A 24529-nucleotide genomic window follows, 5' to 3' on the forward strand; every position below is an offset into this window, starting at 1 on the left:
AGGCCAGCAGCCGTTACGTGGAACATTTGCTCTTCCCTTGTATGCAGCTCTATACTACAGTGTAACTATTTAAGGGCCTGGCTCCAATGGGGTTTATGGAAAGCAAAATACTACCAGTGGATTAGATTACCGCCTGCAAACGCTGCAAATGCTGCAGCAAACTGCAACTGCTGCAAAATGAGCTTTTCACAAGGGCTACTTGACACGTGTCCTGCTAGCAAGAAATTCCCCGGCCATGAGTAGATGGAGTTAAATGGCTCCTCAGAGTCTTGCTCTTTTTTCCCTTCCTAAGGCTTATGAGTTGTTTTTAGTGCTGCCTCTGTGCCTTCTCCATTTCTGTCTGTCTTCCTTGATGCAGGCTTCAAGGGTGGCCAGTCATTAGAGTATCTATTGTACTTTTTTGGCCAAATTTGTCATCTTTCACCCTCTGGGGTAAGTGAAGGCATTGCAGGGCATCTGAGAGTGAAGAGTGGCTGCAAGTTCTCCTGTCCAGAAAAGAGGGTGGCAAAAACAAATGGCTTTTCTGCCTCTGAAGTTGAGGGATACATGAAAGAGGACTTAATTTTCTCCTTTCCTTTCTGCTGGCACTCTTAGCATCCAGAATGTCCAAATACTGGGAATAAGGTTGTTCATGGGAGTTCCTGAACTTCCTCCTGGAAGTCCTGAGAGCTGAAGGAGGGTTCAGGTTTCCTTGTGATAAGCTGGTTTTGCCTTCCCCCTTACACCGCATTTTGCCTTCTCCTTGCTGTGCTGCTGTAAACTGGATTTGTGAAATGATCCAAAGTAAAAGCTACCACCCTTCTACCCCAGAAGTGGCAGCATGGAGACAGAAACAAGTGGGTGACTGAGGTAGGGAGAGAGGTAAAACAGAAGTGTCTGCTGCAGAATGAAGAGGCAGGGACCACCATGCTAAGGGTGAAAGCTGGCTTGGGGAACACTTGGGAATACAAAACTTTGTGCATGAGGCAATAGCAGACTGTCTTGAATCAGCATTTATATTGAGAATAGTTTTGTTCTGCTTTTCCCCAACAACTTTTGAGGGAGTGGGTTTGATGCTGACACAGGAAAAATCCTGCAGGATTCAGAGATATACTGGTCCTCTCTGGGTCTCAGAGCAGCCGTGCATTGCACCTGCCCAGGAGGCAGAGATCTTCATGCTCATCCTCTGCTTTGAAAGGTTAATTATGCCAGTGGGGTGGCACAAGGGTGAAGGGCAATGCTCATCCCCAGACTCCAGATACCATGTTTGCAGTAGTGCCCAGCAACCTTTACAGGCTTGCAGAGCACCACCCAAGCCAAGCAACATCACTTCTGCAGTAGCAACATCCCTGATCCTTGCTCCAGAGCTGGGAAGGAGCTCTCTGAAGCCCAGCTGGTATGTTGCGATATTTTGTAATCTTTTGCAAAGACAGTGAGTGTAGGAGGAATGTAAATACATTTGTCCTAAAGTGAGAGTGGTGGTGTATCTGTTTCCAGTTCATGGTAAGGGGATGTTTGATGAGTGGCATCCTCAGTCTTGGAAGAGTTTGCTTGTTCTTTCAAAAAAACCCAAACAAACAAACAAACAACTCCAACCCAAACAAATAAAAAATGAAAAATGAAACAACAAAAATCTGCCTGTCAGATATTGCTGGGATCCAACCAAGACTTGGTCTTAAGGTCAGGCACAAACAAGCTTATTAGCTACACTTCAAATTTGACCAACTGTTCAAAGTTAAGTAATTCCCCCTGACTCCTATGTTCAGCTGTTGCAGAGGGGCTGGATCCTAAACTGCCCTCAATCAGTTTAAGTCCATGCAGGTCCAGAACTGGCCCACATAAAGGTAAAAAATACCTTTTGCCAAGGTCATTGAACTGTGCTTGGTAAGCTGAGAGGCACAGCTATGGAGATGCTGCAGTGTCCATTTACACCATTTGTGACACTGAATTTGGGGGTTTAAGTCTATGTTGGCCTGGGCTTATCTGCTTCCTGCTGCATTAAGAGTGAGTTTGCATGGTAACACTGCACCCCCGCTGTGGACAGAGATCCCCCTGAAAACCTGAAACAGCACATGGCTGAGACCCCCTCACTCCTTGAGGCCCAATTTGTCCCTGTCCTTCTCTGTCCTCATGCATGCCCAAAGCAGGGGGTTGCTTCCCAAGGCAATCAGCAGGTGAGGGAGACCAAGGTTGCTCTAGCCCTGTCGGGGAGAGAGATAGCACTGCAAGCCCATCTACAGGAACCATTTCAGCTCTACTAGGCTGGGTTTTTCCCTTGACAAATACCTCAGTGATGAGCCTTGGTACCCTTACACATGTGCCCAGTTGGATTTTCTTGATACTCTTGCCATTTTTGGATGTACCCAATCCCTATGGCATTCTAGGGGGAGGTATGTTTGGTGCAGGAGACTTCAAAGAGCCAAGGGCAACCTGTGGAAAAGGGAGTATTTGACTCTCTATTTACTGCATGTTGGGAGTGGTTGGTGGCAGGGCTTGAGCAATGTCTGTAAAGCCGACGTGGGTTGATAAAGTATTTTCACCCAGTATGTGGAGCATTTCCTTGATAACTTGCCTAAGGAGCATGAGTTGTCCTCCCTTATAGGGAACTTGGGTGGCTTCAGGCAGGACTGGGAAAGATTTTATTTATTCATATATTTATATATATAGATATATATTTTTTTTTTCCCCAGGGGTGTATATGACTCAGAGGCCACGCATTTTGGAAGGGCTTCTATGATTCTCACATCTGTCATCCCACACAGTACACAAATACAACCTCACTCGTGTGGGCTTTTTTGGTTTGAGTGACTTTCCCAGGAGCTGAATCCGAGCTCTCCGGAGGCAGGATTTAGCAGCTGAGGAGTGCGGGTATGCGCTTGAAGTGACAGAGTAGCTGCTGCTGACAGGCTGCACTGCCACCTGCTGGGGCCACCAGCACCCTTCTGTGAGGGGTCCCCAAGCTAGCAACCCTGCTGGGGTGAGCCTGGCTGGGGTCCAGCCTGTTTCCTCGGGTGCTTATTTTGAGCTGATCTGCTGCCTCCTGCTTTGCTCGAGTTTGTCTTCAGGCACGAATAGCATGCAAGTTGTAACTCCGAGGGTTTAAATTTCCTGGTCTGGGTATTGGCCTTCAGGTTTCTTTCCTGGGTGCAGCTAAAGGAATGCAGGGGACACTTTGGCCAAGGGACTCAAGACATTCTGGGCAGGAACACGTGAGGAACCTGTGTTGTTCTTACCAATGTAAAAAAAAAATAATACGTAACTAAAAAAAAACCCGAACAAAACTCTTGCTATGAATTAACTATATGCTGGGAACTGGCCTGGAGCAGGACTTGTGGTCTTGAACCCAGCCGCGTTTCCTTGGGTGTTGTCATCAGAAAACCCCACTCAGATTTGGCCAAGCTATTATAGTTGGGTGCAAAAACATGGACAAAATAAAATAGGGGAAGATGGAAAGGTGAGACAGTGGAGCAGTGAGGTCTGGCTGGATAGCTTGTGAAAGCCAGCAGCTTTGGGGCCCCACTGGTTGCTTCTCCCAGATACTACATGTGGGATGTGCCACCCTTATTCTCTACCTGGCTCAGCTCCAAGCCTGCCAGATGGAAACAATGTCTGTTCTGGGGCAGGGGGATGAGCTGGGGTTTGTGGAGGCTGAGATCTCTTCTGCTGTGCTTTTTCCCTATTAACTCTAGGAGAGCATCTGCCATGCCACAAGCCAGCAGCCTACTCCAAAGTGGTTTCAAAGGGAAACCAGTGTGCATCAAATCACTGCAGTGGTAGTTCACGAATGGATTTATCAGCTCAGTGTGTCTGACTGCGAAGGCTACAGGGGCTGAGGACAGCTCATGGCAAGATTTTTTGGCAAAAACTTTAAATAATGTTAGCCATAGATTTAGTGTCAATGTTAATCACTGTTAGTGGGCATTTGGAAAGTTAGTATGTAGGAATGAGAAATGAAGTAATTTAGGCAGACAGCACTATCTGTTCTCTTGCACTATCTCTACATCACCTCTTTGACAGCTGAGGCTGCTGTCAGCTCTTGAGAGCTGAAATCACGTCAGGCTCTCAGGAGACATGCACACCTACAGATGGCATTTGGTTAACAGTATTTGGGATGTTTTTCATCTTGCTGATCACACTAGTATACACGAGGTGAACACAAACTGAGCCAGATGGTAAAGCATTCAAAATGTGTTTTTTACTTGTTTCTTGGGAATATAGGTTGTATTTTTATTTTTGTTTTTTAAACAAACCACCACCATGGACAAACACAACCATCACAAAGTGTCAAATATCTACACTTGTGATAAAGTCCCTCTCAGGCAACTTGTTGAAACAGGTGCAGTTGTGTTTTCAAAGCTTACTTTGGTCCTGCTCCCTCCCCTTGGCACAAAGGTGGGAGGAAGTGGGCAGCACCACACCAAACCCCTGTATGAGAAAGAAAGGGTAAGCATTGAAACTGCACTATGCTGGTTACTCATCCTCGTTGCTGGACCCCCTTCCTCAAGACCTTTACCACAAACCTTAATAGAAACTATGGAAAACCAGGTTGTGTAGGACTTCAAGCAACTTAATATATGGTTGTGCTGGAGGGCGGGATCACCTTTATCCGTACCACTCCTGACAGCTTGGTCTTCAAGCCTGTACTGCTGGACAGCCCTATTCCTCCTTTCATTAAGCAGGAGGGTACTTTCCTGGGAGGATCCACCTCTTCCTTTTGGTGGCCAGCACTGTGCACAGGTGTATTTTGGTGCAATTAACAGTAACTGTGGTCTCCAATGGAAGCCACAGAGGGAGGATGCAGCCTTGGATGGAGACAGCAGTGCAAAATGATGCCCTGGGATTAAAGAACAGCCTGCAAGGGAAAGCCCAGGACTGGCCCTGATGGACTGGAGATGAGGGAAAACTATGAAATACTCTTAACACTCAGGGTGGCTGGAAGGCCACTGAGCCTCCAGGAGCTGCCAGCACAGCTGTTGTGGCATATGTTGATCTCTTCAGACATGAATCCTGGTTATAAAGCAAGGGGTAAAAATAACCCAAAGTTTGGTTGTTTCAGCATTTTTATTAGAAAGTGCTCCACGTAGCAGTTGTACACATGGCCCTGATGCTCTCCTGATCAATGTACAAACCCTGGGACATTATGCTCTCACGCCACCATGACCCAGGCTGCACAAACCATCTTCTTTTACAGAAGTGGTGCCCAGGAGAAACCCGGGCTCAGAGCAGTGTCCCTGCACTGCCATCACACCAGCCAAGGTGGGAGGTAACTTCAAATACTGTTTGATTAGGCAACTCCTCTCTGCTTCTCCTGTGCTGCTTAGGTCCTATGAATGATAGGGGATGCCTGCTGCTGATTCCACATGAGCCTAAGGCTTCTGACAGGGATGCCCAGCCTCAAGGAGATGAGATTTTCTGCAACTCAGGCTGTCTTTTGATGGACTTTCAGAAACCTATGAGGGCAGCAGAAGCATGGGCTTTGAGGAAACAAGCCAGCCTTCCAGGGCTGGTTTCTACTCTCTGCCTATCCAGGAGGTTCTCAAGGGGCTGCCTATGCCACTGGGGATCGGCTGCTCCGTGTACACGTCTGAGTGTAACCGTGCCACGTTTGGTGGTCCTGCTTTGCCATTGCTGGTCCACAAGTGTGGCTGTGCTGCCCTGCTACTTCTCCCCTGCTCTTATGGGGCCTGAGGCACTCAGCAGCTCAGCCCTTGAAAGATCAAAACCCATGGCCACATTGGGTGCAGGCTGAGGAGCTACCCTCAAACAGCACAAAGCTGTGTGGCTGCATCTGTAAACTTCCCTGAGCTCAGTGTTTAGCTCATGTGTTTCTTTAGTGCTAAGAAAGTGGTTTACAGTTTTTTACATGTCCCAAATTTCTGCAAATTGGTGCAGCATCAGCTAACGATGGAAAAGCAGATTTACCCCCTGCAAGTACCTGATCTGCCTGACACATCAAAGCCAGTTAACCTAGTGCAGATTTTCCAGTTGTGTAGATGTGTGGTTGCAAATCAAACTACAACAAGCACTAGCATGGCAAACAAGTGATTCAAATTATCCAGGTTTGGGAAAGCTTATAAAAGAAAACATGTAAATAACATCTATACAGCTAATAAGTTAAACACTAACAGAACTCAGTGGGGTACATTTCTTTTCCCTTGTTGCTCCTGGTGGGCACCTGGCACCACCTAATACACAAATTTAAATAAAGACTGCAAAACAAACTCTCAAAGGTAACCAGAAGAGACCACAAAAGGCAAGCATGCTTAGCTCACTTTTGGACTGGAGTTTGCCATTGGATGACCAACAGACTAGCAAGGTTTAATGTAAGATGGCAGTGGATTACTTGTCTGTCACTGGAACAAATGCACAGAAGAGCTATACATAGCCTTTGCCTTTAGAGCAGATAGGTGCAAACTCAGGACAAGCCTTTGGCATGTCAGTTCCAGCTCTGCCAGTTGCAATAAGATATTAAAAATATATATAAGACTCCACAGTCCATCACATTCGCTTCATGTGGCACAGCCCAGATACTGAACCATCTGCTCTCTGGGTGCTCAGAAAGAAGACACTTGTAAACAACTTCCAGGGCAACAGTTTCAGTTTTCCATCTGTTGTTTTCAAAAGGCAGCTAAATTCCTGCAACTATTTGTTAGCACAAAAAGAAGTTAAATAGCCCAGGTTACATTCAACAGAAAACTTCTTCCCAAGAAATGGGATACAGGAAATAGCAAAACTCTGTAGCCAACAAAATTCTGTACAGTTCTCCCTGCTCCCACCTGCAGCCCTGCATTTTTAAGGGACACCAGCAAAATCTACATTCTGTCTTTTAAATCGAAACAATGTAATGAGACAACTAGAAATGTTAGAGAACTCAGCATGCCCTCAGGAGGATGGATTTACGTTCAGTTAGGCGAACAACGATGAGTCTGGAAAAAGGAGAAAGCAGCCTTGAACTGTGTTTCCAAGTGCAGAAGGATACAGGCAGCAAACTGCCAAGCAGGATTCAGAGTTCAAACGCAGGGAACTTGGCCTTGGTAGGCACCAGCAGGTCAGCAAGAAAGTAAATCGTTCCAGCCATTCCTGAGGGTAAAAAAACACTGTGCTTCAGAGAAATTCCCTTTGGGCACCATTTTTCTCAGTTTTTTCTCAGTTTTTCCAGGGGGTGAATGAATGATGAAGACAGAAGAAAAGGTCCTAAATAATTTTCGAGGTCTGAGCCCAGGTTTCCCGAGCAACTTTGGTACTTCAGTGGGGAAAAGCATTTTGAAGTTAATCAAATGTTGAAAAGCACGTGGGAAAACACGATGGGTCTTTTCCCCACTCCAGCTCCCTCCCTTCTGCTTTACCAACCCACAAGTTCAACACTGGGCAGCTTTGTGAAACTCTGGTCCTTGCGACACTGCTGCCCAAGGTCATCACTGATGGAACTGCTGTTGTCCCTTGGCCTGCAACAGCTTGGGGAAATTTAGGTTAGCTCCTTCAGCCATACCTGCTGATGGTGGATTTGGGGGGAGCCATTAGCAGGAGGCACAAAGTGCCATAGGAGCCAATAAGTCCATAAAAGCAGGCCCATTTGTTCCTCAGCTTTAGAATCAAACTGGAACACTCATGAAGGATTTCAATCCTTAAAAATGTACAGAAGAGAGACTGTCTGAGAAGCCAGGCTACAAATAACCAAAAGGAGGCCTGTAGCCATGAAAGAATTCCTCTTGAGATCTGTATGCAAAATCTGTGCAGGAAGCCTAAGGGGACAAGATGCTCCAGCTAAGACATTAGCCTGTGCTACAGGGAGACTGCTTCTGGGAAAGGGTAAAAAAACCCCAGTGAGTACAGTTTCCTTTCCATCCTCTACACTGAGTCTTGCAAAGACTCCAGTGAAAAGTGTATTTGGTTTTCCTTGGTACCAGCTTAGATCCAGGAGCAAAACACAAGGCTAGAGACCAAGATTACCTTCAAAGAGAGAAAATGGCGTGTCTGGAGTCCGGCACCCATGTTGGCCATAGCTTAAACACCACTCTGCAAACTGAGAAAAGAGGTACAAAAAATGTTCAAATTTGGTTAAAGGCAAATCTTGAAAAGAAAATACTATCCCTTGTCCTCACGTTACCCCTTGCAGAGCAAGGCTACTAAGGGAAATCCCTTCTGTACAGGCTGTCAGACAGTGATTGCACTGCTGAAGGACTATGGTGCAGATGGTCAGATCTAGCCGCATGTCTGCCCCACTAGAAATTGTGTTTCAAAGGCCAAGGCAGTGATGTAGAAGGCAGAAGTGAATAAGCTGTTCTACTGCCCCACACAAGCTCTTACCTTGCAGGCCCTGTAGAGGTATTTCATGTTCTGAGTGAGGTTGTACAGTGCCAGGAAGGCATAAGCATTGCCAGCTGTCCCATGGCATAGCCCGTAGCCTTTCTTCAGTAACCCGTGCTGCCAGATCACTTCTGCGCACTGCAGGGCATCATTCAGGTACTGCTGCTCCCCAAAGACCTGCAGAGACAAGAAATAGTCGTCCTTGCTGAGGCAATGTCCTCCAAACAAAGAGCATCCCTGTGGGATGCAGAGGCTTGGGTCTCCTGCTGAAGTGACTTTGCTGTTTACTTGTAAGGAGGATATTTTTGATATCATGAGGTGGGGATGTAAGACCATTACTTCACACATAACTAGTTGTCACCATCCATCACCTGCAACAGGGCAGCCCACAAAACTGATGGATATTTTCAGAAACATTTTTTTAAAAGATTAATTTCTGTATCAGGCGGTGGTTCCTGTGGGGTGATTTCACTGTAACAAGCCATCCTACTTCCAGGCAAGGGGGGTCTCCCAGCATCTTCTCCAGAGGAAGTTTCACATTTAGGGGTCTCTAAAGGACCTTTGCAAGGTTTCTGGTACCTTGTACGCCTGGACAAGCATGTAGATTACACCTGGTGCTCCATGGCACCAGTGGACGAGTAGGTCTCTGGTGTCACCGATACATGGAGGGTAATTCCCAGATGGAAACTTGAGCTGGCAGACATAGTCCACACTGGGCTTGACTGTGTTGTGCAGCTTTACTTGGCTCACTCCAAAGCCAGGCTAAGAGAGAGAAAACATTTAAATCAGGGAGAATTACCATTCTGTCTGTCCTTAAGAGACCCAAGGTCTGCCCAAAAGGTGGAAACAAAGTCTACATTCCCTCTTGCTCCTTGTAAATTAAGTAATTGCTTTGATTCAGGCTTTCACACTTCACATTACCCACTCAGCCCCTAGCTGCTCTGCCTTTTGGCAGGGACTTATTTCCAGTCTTGCCCTTGCATCCCAGAAACAAAGACTGTCCCTAGCATGTCACCCGGTCCTCTAAGCAAGAGAGCTTGCTGCTGCTTTTCCTAAAGATGAGCAGGAACAGCTTCAAGTACCCAGATCTGAAGTAAAGAGATAACTGTCTAAAATCAGTATTAAGGATGATTCCTAGCATCTAGAGCATCTCAGCCCAGCTGGCAGGCTGCAATTCTGTATCTTCATAGATGGTGCTGGGTAATATCAAGAGGCTGACTTCACTGCTGGCCTCAGATAGAAGCAAGGCAGTGGCTTCAGTGTTCTCTTCATGTGGAGCAATGACACTGACCCACATGAAATCTGTGCAGTTCTAATTTCCCATGGCAGACTGCAATGAGAACTCTCATCTAAGGATCACATTGTTCCCAGACTGGTAAGTGGAAAATTAAAAATCAATACTTGTGCTGTAAAACCATTAGAGATAAAAGATGTTCTCCTCTCCATATTTCACTTGCTTCTCCCAAGGCTTTTTGTGCATCATGCTTGGCTGATCCAAGCTCCTTGTACTTCATACAGCAGAGAAGCATAAAGCCCATGCAGTATTCTATGGGAGACTTACACTTAAAATTATTTAAAACAGCCATTTGGGAACAAGCTCAGGGACTTGGTACAAATTTGGGCTCACAGCACATCGCTGTCTCCCCTGCTCCTAGCTAGCTATTCTGTGCTCCTGGGCAATAACCACATTGCATCCTCCTCTTGCCAAATCTTCTACTTAAAAACCACCAACCACCCCTTTCTCTCTGAGCCACAGAAGAGAGTCATATTCACAGGAGTTCTACTGATCCTGTATATGGACTTTAACTTTGACAGTCCTGAAGGAAAGCTCAAATACTCGAAACCTGGTGGCTTCCTTTTCCACCTGCTCTGAGAGTTATGTCTAATAAAAGATTATAGACTATTTCTAGACCAAAATAATTTGCGTTGCTCATGGGTGCTCTCGATTCTTTAAAAAAATTCAATGTTATTTATTACTGTTATTTTTCTAAGCGCTTAAGCACTGTAAATATATGCACAAAGGGACCCACATAGGGGAATTATCATCCTCATTTTTTTCAGAGCCAGAAAAGGGAATATTGACAGAGCTCCAGTGAGTTGTGCAAAATAGTGAGAAATCATCAAAACAAAGGGGTACTGCATCTCCCAGCCTCTTATCTTGCTGCTCTGCCTGCTTCAGGCACTGCAGAACTCAGTTCCTTTATCAAACTCCCACCTCTTTCACATTTAGAAACAGGTTCTGCTTTGGATACAAAGGCATTTCCCACTTTCCTACTATGAGCTCAATTTCTTTCACCTTGCTTTTCTGTCAGAGAAAAAAAATCACTCTAATGATCTAACACTGCTCCAAGTAACCATCTCAGAAAATGCAGGGAGCCAGCCAGCAGATACTAACAAATGTGAATACTTTATACATGAGGGAGAAACTCAGACCCAGCTGAGCCACAGGCCTCCAGTACGTGACACTGCTGGTTAACACAGGTCACATTTCTCCACAGATCTCCAAGGTCGGAGATTCAATCTTAGATTTGAAGAAAACCCTTACAATTGGAAATGCATGATAAACACAAGAGTAAGCCCATCAAACAAGGTATCTTTCCCAGTTTGGCATTACCAAGAGCCAATTCAAATGCTGTTCCTTGTTCAAAGAAATGTGAAACAGCTGCTAAGGGCCTCTCCCCTCATGCCTCTTACCTGCATGAGATAGTAGTAAATCCCAGCCAAACCATGGGCTGCTCCTACATAGTACTCCTGGTACCACTCATACATGAGTGGGCTCTTTGCTGTGAAGTTCCTCTTTTTGGCTAAGCTCTCTCCTGATGCTACAACTGCTTCACAGACCTGTTGATGGGAACAAATGTGGGTGAAGGAAACGTTGCTGTCTTGGACACAGCACAGTGAGTATTGGGACACAGAACGAGATTTGTTTTTCTGCCCAAGCAGAGGGTAGAATGAAATGTATGCCAGTCCAGTACTGCCTATGGATTTACATGGTAAGTGGGGGACATGTGGTGCTTTGTCCCTTTGGAAGAAGAGCAGGTATACCATGATTTCTCCCTTATTGCCAGAGTTCCTTACATCTAGCATTGATTTTTACCTGCCCAAAGGTGAGTTGCATGGGAAGAGACAGATAACAAATCAGCAAAAAGCACAGTACCTGCTGAATGTGACTTTGAGGGATCTTTTCCTCTCCAAAGTGCTTGTTCACAAATATCAGTGCAGAGAGATAGCCCATGCGCCCGTAGAGCAGTTCATCTGGCAATCGTGGGTCAGCTTTGTGTAGGTGGAGCAAACTACGATGAAAAATTCACATGGGGAAGATGAGATGACACTCAAAGTCATGTAAACAAGCACTAAGACTGGAGCTCAAAACCATGGTTCATTCCTTCATGCTGTCTGTGCCCTGGGAGTTGTCAGGCCGGGCTCTGGCTCTCAGCCTTCCAGCTGCGCAAGGTGCAGAATCACCCCTTCCTCTCTGCCTTTTGTTTGGCTGATTGCTTCAGTCTGCTCAGCTGTTCACAGGGCACTCATACTACGTGCTTCGGTTTTAGAGCACCAGCTTGGAAAGCTACTTGAGGGGAAACCTGGGCTGAAAGAAATGGTCAGCATAAAGCTGTTGACTGCTCAGGAAAGGCTGCCCACCATCATCTCCTTGTGATGTAGTTGGCAAGGCAGATACTCTGCCAAAAATCACTACTTTCAATTTAAATGGCTAGCCTTCTAATTTAGCTGCTTAAGGAATAGTAGAAAGTCAAACTAGTACTAATGGTATGTGGAACAATCTCACCCCTTATGCTCATAAGTCCTGATAAAAAAGCCCCTTTCTCTCCATGCCTGCAAATAGCCTGGGCTATGCTGTCAGGTGAGAAAGAGGTGTCTCCATGAGCTAAAAATCTAAGTAAGAGGTGGAGCTACACATGTTGTTTAACATCAAGCTGCCATGGCACATGGAAGGAATGTTCTCTAGGGAGAACTGAGCAGCAGTGAGGACAGCTTAGCAAAGTGGGAGTGCTGTGGCTGTCTGAGGACAACTTGGCTGGCACCAGGCCAGGTGCAGAGTGAGGTCTGCTGCAGTCAAGTATTTTCTTTGCCAGTTTTCTATCATGATATTGTAAAGCTGGTAATATTCCTATAATGCTAACAGAGACTGTCAGTGCTTCACACTGGTGCTTTGTAGCCCAATTCACTCTTGATGCAATTTCTCCTTTGTTTTACCTCTCATCACACTTCCAGAAAGACTGGATGTCCTTCCCTATCAGGGCAGCAGGCAGCAGTGTGACTGGATTTGGCTTTATTTTTCTGTTCACCTCTAAAACAGCAATCTGAAAAGTGCCATCACTTTTAAAATACCAGCATAAGTGGCTTTAAGACTGTTCCCTGACTGCTTCCTGCTGTGAAACCAGCCAGGAAAAGCCCTGTGTGTGCTGGGCTTCCTCCTAATAGCAGCGTGAAGAACAGAAAAGGTGCCTTGGCAGCCTTTGCTCCCTGGACTCCAGGGACTTTGCAACAATGTGTTGCAAAGTAAAGAAGCAACCAAATAGTCTCAAGTAGAGAGGATGCTGGGCTGTGACTTCTCATGGCAGGAAACTTTGCCTTGGAACTGGACTCAAAGTGAGTAGGGATATTGAAGGAGAAAGGAGGGAGCAGTGTCTCAGGGTGGACTGGCTCTTGTACCACTTGACATGTGGACTGCTCCATGGGAGAGGTTTCTTTCTCACAGACTAAACCCAAGAGACAGACTTTACACCCAAGGCACGGGTTCCTCTCTCATCTGCGGGAGCTGAAAGGAAAGGCCTGCTGCCTCCTCATGGCACCTGCCTCCAAGGCCAAGAAAGGCAGATGAAGAGGGTTTCCAAGGAGATGTCTGGACAGATAGACTCTGCCCAGCAGCAGGCTGGCCAGAAGAGAAGCTGGCTGGTGATGTTGTTCAGCTCTGAGAATGTCAGGTGAAATAGAAGGAATGGATGGATGCGTGAATTGTAATACCAGTGGTAGGGATTTTCTCAGTTCTGGATGTGATATCTTCTTTTTGTGGGGAAATCTGGAGCAACTGGAGCTACTGTTCTTGTTCTTTGTGCATTACTGCTTTACCTCTAACTGCTTTTCAAGCAGAATTATCAGGGGAGGAAGCCTGCCAGTAGTTTTTGCTGTTTTTGAAATGTGGTCATGCATTCAAAAAGAGATGCCTGGGATGCTGCCAGACTGATTGCATGCAGAATGCATTTCTCAGGTGTGTGGGGTAAATCAAGGTCTCTGAAAGGAAGAGCCACTCCTATTCACATTATCAGCCTACTACCTCAACTGTCAACAATTGGCAGTTTCTGAACAGGGGGAAATCAAGGCAACTGTAGAGAAAAATGGGATTTTTGTACGCCATTGGCTCTGAAAGCAAAGCTTTGACCTTCTGAATTGGTGGGAGGTGACAGGAAAAAGAGGGCTCCTAGAACATCGCTCAGATTTTCACAGGCTCTTGGAAAATAGACTGCCCTGAAATATTAGTCTCTCTAGAGCATAAAAGCACATTTTTTGGTCATGAACTCACTTAGGAAAAAGCAAGCTTCTGTCTCTACCACTGCAAGTAAAACCTGGCTGATGGGTTCTCTCCACTGGCTCTGTAAAGATGAGGTGCTTTAACAGACAGAGGACAAAATGCAGAGAGGTCCTTCTTCTCCACAGCACTGACAGAAGCGCTCTTTCTATGCACTTGCACTGCACAGCTTAGCAACTGTTCTGTAACTAAACAGCCTACTCAGAAACCATTTAGGAGTTTTGATTAAGGGAACTACTTCTCAAAGAAATACTCTCTTTTAAAGGAGCACAGTCAGGCTAACTGCTCTGGGAATTGGTGGCAGAGTAAGGACAGTGTAACTGTTCATTTGAGAAAGCCACATTTTTCTGTTTTCCTCCTTGCAGATGTATGAAGAAACCAAGTTCCAACGTTCTGCCTTTATTATACCATTAGATGGCAGTGCAAAATTAATCACGAGATTCCATTCTGCCACCAAACCATAGGCAGAACAAGAGGGATATGGGGAGGGGAGACCTCAGCAAGAAAACATGAATTAGGGATTGTTTTTACAACCTGGGGCTTATGCATTGAGCACAACTCAATGCATAAGTCTGTTTGCCAGTACCGTTTGACAGATTAGTTCCCTTCTTGTTAGCAAATATGTTAATCACAGTGAGATTTGCCACTTTATCAAAGCAAAATCTAACCCACAGATTATTACCAGAATAAAGAAGAGAGTTTTGTCCTCAGACTGATTGTATCCACATAAACCAGAAGCTATTCTTAGTTAAGGGAGTGGGAAGTTGGTGCCCAAACCATACAGATACCTCTGATTCCCACCTGTGGCTTTTTCTAATTGCTATTATGTATCACTTGTCCATGGCTGTTTTGAAGCACCAGGGGTTTTGTCTTTCTTTGCGCTGATCACATATGAATGGAAACTCTCTAAAGGGCTCCTTCTCACCTTCTTAAAACCCATCTCACTTAATTGAGAAAAGCTTGCAACTGCATCTCTTTAACTGTTTTCCTTCCTCTGCCACATGCTGATGTAGGACTGCTTGTTTGTCCTTTTCTTGTCTTAAGTACCCAACAAAAATGCATGTGAAAACAGTCGAGGAAAGGCAGGAAATAGAAATAAATGAATCATAACCAGCTGCATTCTGCAGTTGAAAGGGATGCTGTCAATCTTAGGTTTAAGTCAAAGACAACTAATAAAGAGCAAGTGGAAGCAAGTGCCAAAATTAAATCTAATAATCTCACCACATTTTTCCTTTTCATCAAAATGACTGTAAAGCTAAATTAAAATGTTCTCAAAAAACACCAAACCCCACCTTCTGGGTTCTTTTGTTTTGTTTTTAATTTTGGCACTCTTTTCTTCCTGTGTTTATCAGAATTATTTTTAAGATTGCAATACCAGCTGAACAATATCCTTGCTCCCCAGCCTGCAGGCTGCCATGCAAATGTGATTGTCCTTAAACCACCTCTTTTACCAGGGCAGGAAAAGTTTTTGCTGCCTTGCTAAGTTACTGGATTACTTCTCACACAAGACTGCAACAAAATGCATTCACTTCTGTCAGAGAGCCTCATACAAGCCCAGACCAGCTCTGTGAGCAAGAGGAAGGCCAGGTCAAAGACATAACCAAGTATTTTACCGGATGATGTAGTCTTCTGCCTGCTTCTGGTTCTGCAGCTTGTGGTAGATGACAGCAGCCACTGCCAGGGGCCCAGCATCACCACACAGAAAAGTGATGGATCGCCTGGTCATGCATCTCAGGCTCTTCTTCACATATTCATGAGCCACCTGAAGGTAGGCCGGGTCTCCATACACATCATACAAGTGCAAATACAGCAAAGCAATGCCTGCAGAAGGAACATAAGGGTTGCATTAGAAAGGTTTGCCCTGTTACTTCAATGAACCTAAAAGTCTGCCTTGGCCCTCATCCAGGGCATAAGCCTTACAGACAGACTTCTCAGGCACATCCAGGGACATAACCCACAGCGTCCTTTCCTGCTTTGTCATCTCCTTGTACTTGATGCAGCTTGCGAGTGGATGGCAGGTCAAGACAACAGCAGGGTCTGACCCAGGAAGGCCTGGAGAACAGCACAGAATTGCATAAAATATTGTATACAATTACATACAATTTTAGTAGCAAGGAGCAAAGGATGAGACCTAGACAAATCCACCTAAATCCATACGCTGCACCTGTGCTCAACAGTGAAGGGGAAAAATAAATCATCTTTGGGCAGATGGTACTTGTGACAGAGCAGAACTGAGTTGTCACCCTCTCTATTTTTTCCCCACGCTTAGGGGGAAAGGGGTTGGGTCACTTAGCTTGGATTGGATTGTTAAAAAAAAGTCACACACCATCAGCACTGAGAAACAGCACCCTTAAGACATCCAGACATCCTACTTGACTCTTTTTTTGTTTCCTTCTATTTTTTTTTTTTAATTCCCTTCCACTGGGAAGCACTGGCAAGGTTGTTACAGTTCCCTGGACATCATCTCCTGCTGTTGAGCAAGTCCCAAGCCCTATAGCAAGGACTGATGCATCCTAGAAAAATGAAAAAAAGGGACTGCCCAATTCTCCTCTGCAGCACATAACTCATGAGATGAGCCCTTGTCTGAAACACAAACAGCTGCCTGGAATACTAGAAAAGTCTGCATGGTCCTCACTAGAGGTTTCCAATGGACTGGACAGCTACAAAAACAATTCTGCTACTAAGCAGTCACATCAATTGCTGTCCTTTGCCTCTGTCTGCCTTGTCTTCACTCAGATCTTGAAGCTTTTAGTAGGTAACTGAGGAATCCTCAGTAAGTCTGTGCCTGAGAGGTCTGTCACACTTGAACCATCCTTCTGATCTGGGAGCCATCCTCAAACCTGCACTAAGAAAGCTACTAGCCTACATCACTTTGAGAAGAGCTTATTTCTCCCCTTACCAGTAATAATTTCTAAGAAGACTCAGGTCCTGCATTAAGCCCAAATTAATAGAGCCAGCCTCTGCAGATTCTGATGTGTTAAGGTCAATGGGGGAAGCGTGCTGCAAAATTACCTTACAATTTCAAACTTAGATAATTTTCTCTTTTTGCATGGGTAATTGCCAAAGCTTCATGCTACAGACAATTCAATTCCACATGTATATTATGTATAAAATTCCCATTTCCTGCTGCAGCTAATAACCTTGCCCTCTCTCTAAGCAATTCAGTGCTAGCAGTTCTAGAGAGAGCTCAGCTGTACAATGCCATCACTCAGGTCTATAAGGATCTGGAAATGAAGCCCTTCTTTGAAGGGGAACCTTCCTTTTCCAGCTAGAAAATGTCAAGTGACTCTCCTTGATTTATTTAGCACCTAGCACATCTTCTAGACTCTTATTAGCCTGATAGCTGTCTGAGCACAACTTGCACTCATATCTGCTTTAATATACAACTTTTAGCTCTGAAAGTAGTTTCTATTCCCACTACCATCACACCACCCTAATTATGCACATAACTATGCTGCCAAGACCACTGCTAGGATTGAATTCTTAGAAAGTAAATATCAGCATTGTTTTCCTCTGATTTCTTTGCCTCTCCTCTTTTAAACCATTTCTCACCCCCATTCCTCCCAGGCCCAAGCATCTTTGGAAAGACCCCAAAATACCACTGACCTGTACTAAAGGATGAATTTGCTTTCCCAAATAATTAATTTTTCCTTTTTATTTAAAACCCAAAGGTCTTATAAACTGCATCTAAAGCCAGTTTTCTTAATTTATTCCTCAAGGAATTCCTACTCCCAAACTGATCAGAAGGGTGCAAGCAGTGCTGCCTTCAGCTTGCTGCTCACTGTTGCCACCTGTGAGCCCCAGAGCAGGGAAGGCAACAGAGGAGGGCAGGCACAAGCATGAAGAGACAATGTTGACAGGTGTATGTAGAGGGATACAAAACACAGTCACCTGGGTGGGGATAATCTGCATTAACCTGTGTGCCAAGATGCAGGCAGAGTATTTCAGAGGCAGTGCAGGTTAGAGACACAAGAGTATCCACCTGGCGACCTTGGTTCAGTTAAGGTAGTGTTGCTCTGCAGAAGCTCTTCCACAGCTCTCTCTCTCCAATATCCTCCTCACCCCAACTGACCAGGTAGGATTTGCTGACTGGCTGGCTGTTTGTTTGGCATGCTTTAAGTAGTATACAAACACAGCATCACTAGACACATGGAGCTAGGTAGGCTGTGGATCTGCTTCATTTCTGTGTGCCCTGGACATCTGTGTTCAGTGTCCCAGTTGGAAATGTGACCTATTTTTGTGACCTCTGATTGTTTCCAGCAGAACTGCCATACAGTGGCTGCCTGTGGCCCACTACTCCCAAAGATGTCTGGGCTTTGTTCTGTTGATTTGTTTACTACTGGACCATCTTCTCTGTAGTTTCTTAGATGTCCACGTTTTTTGCTTCTTGCCCCTGCTGCAGAGCCAAATGAGATGGGGAATGCCTCAGAGAGTCCTTGATGGTGCAGGGCTGCATTGAACATGTGCTACTGACAGACCAACAGGGCTCTGATGACTGAAACGGCTACCTCCAGCATGCAGGAAGTCAATACACTGGGGTTGAGTGTCAATGCCCAACATGCTTGCTCACTGCAGGGAATCAGGAGGCAAAAGTCAATTCTGCCATGTCTCACAAAGCCTGCTTAGTCAACACCTTCAGAAAGACAGTAAAAGCACCTCTCTCCTCTCACCTTCCTGTACGGTAGGTGCAGAGGGCTACTTTGCATTAGAGATTTCTTTTGAGTGGGGCAGAATAGTATGTGCTGTACATAGTAGAAATGGAATTGTTTGCACCAGTTGGCTTGTGCTGATACCCTGACTTCAGCAACCACTGCTTTCAACAGAGCAGGCACCATGGAAATACCAGGAAAGGTCTTGCTTGTGACCTAAAGCTCTGCAGTAGGCAGAAAGAGTATCTCATCCATATAACCATTGTGTTGATCGAAGAGAAGCTGTGCCTCAACTTCTCTGCAAGTTTAGACTTACTCCTTCGTTGGATTCCCAGCAGTTCTCTTTGCAAGCAAGTTACGTCATTAGACTGTTCTGAACATGCCTCCTTGCCTCAGGAGCTGAGCTGTGCTTCTTCTATCAAGGGCAGGAGGTTGCCGCAAGAGGATATTTTGTTCCAAACTGACCATCTAGAGTCATAAAGATCCCAGAGATCTTGCATTGACCCACAGCAGTAAGTCAGCCAGCAGCCTCAAAGCAGGATGTCAAACACAGAGGGAAGAAGCAGAAACCTATCTCTGCAGTGATGAAACCTGATGGTGTCTAGTGAGACAGCTGATGTAATTTTATTAATTCAGGAATGGGGTAAAAGAGCACGGATGGCCCAGCTTTATTGCCCAGCTCAAAGGATAATTAGCTTCTTTTCTGGTGCAGACACATGGGATGTTACCTTGCACTCCTAAATGCATGCCAAAGCCATACTGCATGCAACAGTGAGACATCTCTGGAAGTCCATGTTCAGAACTGGTTGGGGAGCCAGTTTGCAGCTTATCTTCCTAGTGCACTGTGGAACACTGGATATTATTCAGGGTGCCTAAGCATTTATCCTGCCTTAAAACCTGGGTAACAAAGCTTCTTCTGCAAAACTTTTTACCCCACCACAAAATCCTACAACAGGTTACGTTAGCAGGGATCAGTGGTGATCTGCTCCAACCTTCTGAAAGGAAGGTTAACCTCAAATTTACATGCCATTGCTCTGGGCCTCATCCAATCAAACACAATTGCCAAGAACAGAAATTTCACAAAAACTACCCGCCAAGCATTTGGCAGGAATGTGGTTTATGTGAGTGACACAAGGTACTCTATTATCTCTCAGCAAATGCAGCCTCACTCTCTCTTGTTCTGTAGGGATTAGCTGAGGATTTCAATTTTTCTGAACAAGACTAAAAGGGATGCAAGTTCTCTGGGTTCTGAGGTTAAAATGAACATATTGCACTGAAGTGAATGGAAAGTGCTTTTCCAGAAGTTTTCCTGAACTGGTTCAGTCATAATTCCATTCTTACATGGCTTTCCTTTCAAAGGAAAACAGCCCTGCTCCTTGTCCCTACTTGCTAATGGGCCAGGCAAAAGCTGTGGATGGGGCAGGCCAGCTGGACTCACTGGGCTGTTTCAGAGGCCCTCCAGTGCTGAAAGCCACGACTAAGACATTGCCAGAGAAGGGAATGCTTGCACGGGAAACAAATTCCAAATGCACTACCATAGTGTGGAGGAAGGTGAATCTCTCTCTTATACACCTCATCACCTTGGAATGATGCAACAGTCCAGTAGGCACTGGACTCAGGAGCATCCTAGCTTCTGCAGTCAGCTGGTGACAGGAATAAATTTCCTTCCATTATTCCCTTTCCATCATCTATGCTCCCAGACAAGACAGTTTTCAGAGCAAGGCCTTTTCATTACCACAAACACCAACAGGCACGTATGCACTCCTCAGCATCCTCATGCTAATCTGTTTGAAAATGGATGAGGTCACTGAGCTTCTACCAGGATCTGAACTGCTTCTGACTCAAAATTAGCTTAGAGCAGTTTAGCTTCCCTCAGTCAACAGTGTGAAACAGATTAGGAAAAAACCTCTTCCAGCTGTCTTGCTAAACTGATGAAAAGCCAGAGGAACACAACAGCTGAGGCTGGTTGGTACCCAGGCACGTACCAGGTACTGCCTATGGGGCCCTGATCTCTGTGGGGAACTAAATGAGAACATAACAAGCTGATGCAAATATGTTTTGAGGGCACTCAGCCATATGCTGGATAATCTTGATCCAAAGTGTGTTTTCACTGCCTCTGAGCTGAAAATCTAACTCCTTCCCTCCCTCTGCTCCAACTTCACATGCCAAAAAGCCGTAGCTTCATTGGCACAAACACACTGGGGGAACAGGGCTCTCTCAAGTGTGTTGGGAAAGAAACGAGCCCCAAAGTAAAACGCCAGCATATGCTGCATATTACTGAGTGTAATGTAGTACACTCAAGTATGTTACATTTCATGCAGAGTTTGTGCCAAGAGAGCCATATTTCAAATCTCTCTTGTTAGCGGCCACGATAGTGAGGGTTGGTTTCAGACTGCTGGGCAATGATTTACATGAGGAGATCCTCAACAAGCCTTTCCTACACAAGCAATCACAGGAAAAAACTGCTGCCTTGGCCCAATTAATTTTGTCTCTGGAAACCAGCTCTGAATAAATTAATATAGCTAGGATTGGAAAAGAAGGTAGGGTGACAAAGTTATAGTCTAACATCTGCAAACTTTACCATGCTGGCTGTGACCTCCAGGAAATCTGTCCATGGATTTTTTCCTATTAGCCAAGGCAAGAAGGCTGTGTGCCCACTGAGGAAAAGAGAAGAATCTGGAAGGAAAATAGAAGAATCCCTCTAGAGAAACTCCCTTCCAAATGAAAACAAGCTGAAATCCTATCAGAGTTCTCAACCACTGTTTCATAACTGCAGTCACTTCCCAACGTGAAGTACCTCAGGACCAGCTTAAGAAGGGGAGCATGGCCTCTGGGGAAAGGTGTCTTCCTTCTCCCCAAAGACTTTGAGAGTACTCCTAACATCAACTATCCTCCTGCTTTCTCTCCTGAATTTTCTGGCCAGGGGCAGACTCTGCAATTGTGACTGAAGACCACCTTTATCCATGCAGTGCTTTTCATCAGAGGGGACCTCAGCACAGGGTCACACAGACTGGAAAACAGAATGTGTCTCCCAAGGTGAAATCAGCCAGCACTCAGCAGAAATGTATAAATTCACTGGCAGCAGGAGCAGAGTGCTGCCAAGACAGCAGCTGATGAAATCAGTGATCTCCCACGCTGGAATTTAATACTGGCATCCTAGCATTTCTTATGGACTGCTCTTGAGTGCTCTCAGTGCCTGTCTGCCTTACTAAAATTTTGAAGCAGACGTTCCTAGCAGTACTGTCATCAAGCTGCAACGTTAGTGAACACCACTCTCTCAAGCAAACTGCTGGCATTAAGTTCCACAGCACCCACACGCAAGCCAGCCACACCCAGACTGTACTGTAGAAAGCTGCCATTTAAGCTTGCAGTGTACTGCCAAGAGAAAAGAAGCAGCAGCAAAAGAATCTTGCAGCAAGCATGAAGTTAATTTCAACTATCCTAGGGTCTCTCCATAGGGCCTGGCACAGCGCAGAAGGCAGGAGAGCTGACAAAGCACACAGCAGCAGCTAAAGATGGGGCACAGAGAAAGGTGTGTCCTCCCTGGCACCAGTGTGTAGAAACAGGGAGGCAAAGGTGGGGCACATTCCCAAGGAAGGAAAACCAGGCTGAAAATGCAGAATAGGACAAAGACAAGCTCCTGCAAGCTTTGCACTCAAGTTACTGTGAGGAAGGCTTCCACACTTTGTTATACTCACATTAGCATTTCTGCTCCTTTCGACAGGCACTGGAGCAGAACTAGTGCTCACTAAGTGGAGTGGCACTACTTGGGGAACAGGAATGGAGCAATCTGCCAATCAGACAAGGTCATCAGATAAAATTCAGCCCGAACAGAAAAGATGGACATTATCTCAGGCCATTAGCTCACTGCTGCAAGATACAAGGACTCCTTGCAGGTAAATGACCTACCACGTACACCTTCCTACTTCATGGAGCACTGGATGGAGCACTGGTTTTGTTGTGATCATCCCCACCGTGGCTGGATTTGGAGCCTGACCCTTTGAAGGCTCCCATGTCTACTCTCAAGCAAGTGATGGCTTTCTCTGTTGCGTAAGTTCAGCACTGTTAACCAAGAGTAGACACAATCCTGCCCTAGGACAGTGGTCTTCCCTCTGCAGCTTGAAACCTGCTTCAAAAATGGAGAGTCCTGAAAAAGACATCCCCTTGTTCTAATAGACTAAAACATGCAGAAGAAGTGCCATTCTTGACGTGGATCTACTGAGACCATTCCAATGGCCAACCCCCCATGGTCTGCCACGGCCTGATCTAGAAGTCTGCTCCAGGGAGCTCCTGCTTCCTGGGATCCGACCCTACCTGTCCAGCCCGTGTACGCGGTGCAGTCATGAGGGTCGGCGGACTTGAGGCCCCTCTCCATCTGCTGCAGCAGCTCCCTGATTTTGTTATTCAGCCGCTGCGTGAATTCGGGGGTCAGCTGTGGAGAGAAAACCCACCAAACGTGAAGGCAACGCCAGCAGGTGGGTGGGCATCGGTACACCGGGCACACCCGGCAGGGGCACAGCCGGGGCACAGCGTTTGTAACCAGACGGGGTCTCTGCTCTACACGCCCGGGGCAGCTCCCCACAGCCGCCTCACCCCAGCCCCGCTCACCCGCCCGGCCGCGTCGAAGTAGCCGGTGGCCAAGGACTTGTCGTAGTCCGCGTACGGGTTGGGGAGCGCCCGCTGCGCCATCATAGTCCCGCTCGGCTCCGCTCGGCTCCGCTCGGCCGCGGCCCGCCCCGGCTCCGCCCCGGAAGGTGCCGGTGCCGCCGCTCGCCTCTTCCCGCGCCGGGGGCGGGCGCGGGGCCCGGGGTTGCTGCAGCCGGCGCTGAGGGGCGTAGGGGCTGTGTCCGGCCGGCCCTGTGCGGGTCAGGGCCTGTTGCAAAAGGTTCTGTCTGCTTTAGAGAGCCCTGTGGAATTCAGGTCCCTCGCAGCTGGTCTTGTGGGGCTTAGGGACGCTGGGACTACGAGTAACTGTCTCTGTCTGGCTTAGGGAGCCCTGTGAGATTTTGGGCCCCTTACAGGTGGCCTTGTGGTGTTTAGGAGTCCCGTGTAGGGGTTACCGTGGGGTTTGGTTCAGTTGGCTGCATGAAACTTGGAGGTCCTGTAAGATTAGGGGCCCCTTGCACCAGCCTTGGGGGGTGGGCACTACGTGGATTTGGTGTTAGCTGGTGCAGGTACTGCCAGAGGTTCAGCCCAAGGGGAATATGCTGAGTCCTGCTCCCCCCCCCCAGCAGTATTTCCTCACTTGGGGTGGGACCCAACCTGGATGGGGGCAGGGCCTCTTCCTTGCTGTACTTTGCTGAGCTGCTGCATCTCACCTGTGCTGGCTGAGCCACATCTTCCTCGTGAAGAGGTTAGGTCCCCGTGACTCATAGGCGTGAGCAGTGCTTTTCCTCCCAGGTGCAACATAACCATGCCGTCCTGCTGCTGGGGGTCTCCTTGCTGACGTCCTGGGGCAGTGTGCGCCTGTGCAGCCACCCATGTACAATGTACTTTGCGCTGCCAGCTAGCATTCATTGGGCTAACATATCCTTGTGTGCTGTATTCCTCAACCCAGGCCTTGCTGCCTTGCTGCTTGGTGTAACACTGCCCAGCTCCCTCTCTCCTGACCCTGTGAACCTGAGATGAGTTGTGATGTCCCCTCTTGTGGTCTGGCTTGCTGAAGTGTGTGAGAGGTGGAGCTTTGGGGCTCTCCAGCACTTCTAGCACTGCAGGCTTGCATGTATCTGTCGGGGAAGTGCAAAGGGGTGTGGCTGAGCTTGAAGCTCTTGGTGGCTTGTAAAGGTCTATGTGCGGTGACTCTTCTCCTTGTAGAAGCTGAATCCCTCTGGGTGGGTTTAGGGGAAACAGCTGCTCTAAGAGTTTACGTATTGGTGATTGTGAACACCCTGAGAATACATTAGGCCGCTGCATTTATGCCTGTGACAGTTGTATTATGTAAGGGATTCCAGTTTTCTGTCCGTTTGCCCATTCTTTATTACAATAAATCAGATCTCAAAGAAATAAAAGTAAATTATTTCATGATATCGTGAGAAACAAGCAAAAA

At 46.5% G+C, this 24529-nt stretch overlaps 1 protein-coding gene across 2 annotated transcripts; it reads right to left on the reverse strand.

The window, feature by feature from the left end:
* Positions 1–4152: 4152 nt before the first annotated feature.
* Positions 4153–23236, reverse strand: LANCL1 (LanC like 1). Of its 2 annotated transcripts, XM_010407841.4 has the most exons (9): positions 23092–23236; positions 22798–22915; positions 15448–15655; positions 11444–11579; positions 10981–11127; positions 8866–9048; positions 8287–8463; positions 7930–8002; positions 4153–7059 (listed from the first exon to the last, which is right to left on the reverse strand). In XM_010407841.4, exons 1-9 carry the CDS (start codon positions 23173–23175, stop codon positions 6983–6985), a joined length of 1203 nt encoding a protein of 400 aa, XP_010406143.1. In that variant the 5' UTR covers positions 23176–23236; the 3' UTR covers positions 4153–6982. The 2 variants fall into 2 exon arrangements, with proteins under 2 accessions (XP_010406143.1, XP_019146542.1); XM_019290997.3 differs by lacking the exon at positions 10981–11127 and having other exon boundaries at positions 23092–23226.
* Positions 23237–24529: the final 1293 nt, after the last annotated feature.

Source organism: Corvus cornix, chromosome 7 (assembly GCF_000738735.6).
Source record: "Corvus cornix cornix isolate S_Up_H32 chromosome 7, ASM73873v5, whole genome shotgun sequence".
Taxonomy (NCBI): domain Eukaryota; kingdom Metazoa; phylum Chordata; class Aves; order Passeriformes; family Corvidae; genus Corvus; species Corvus cornix.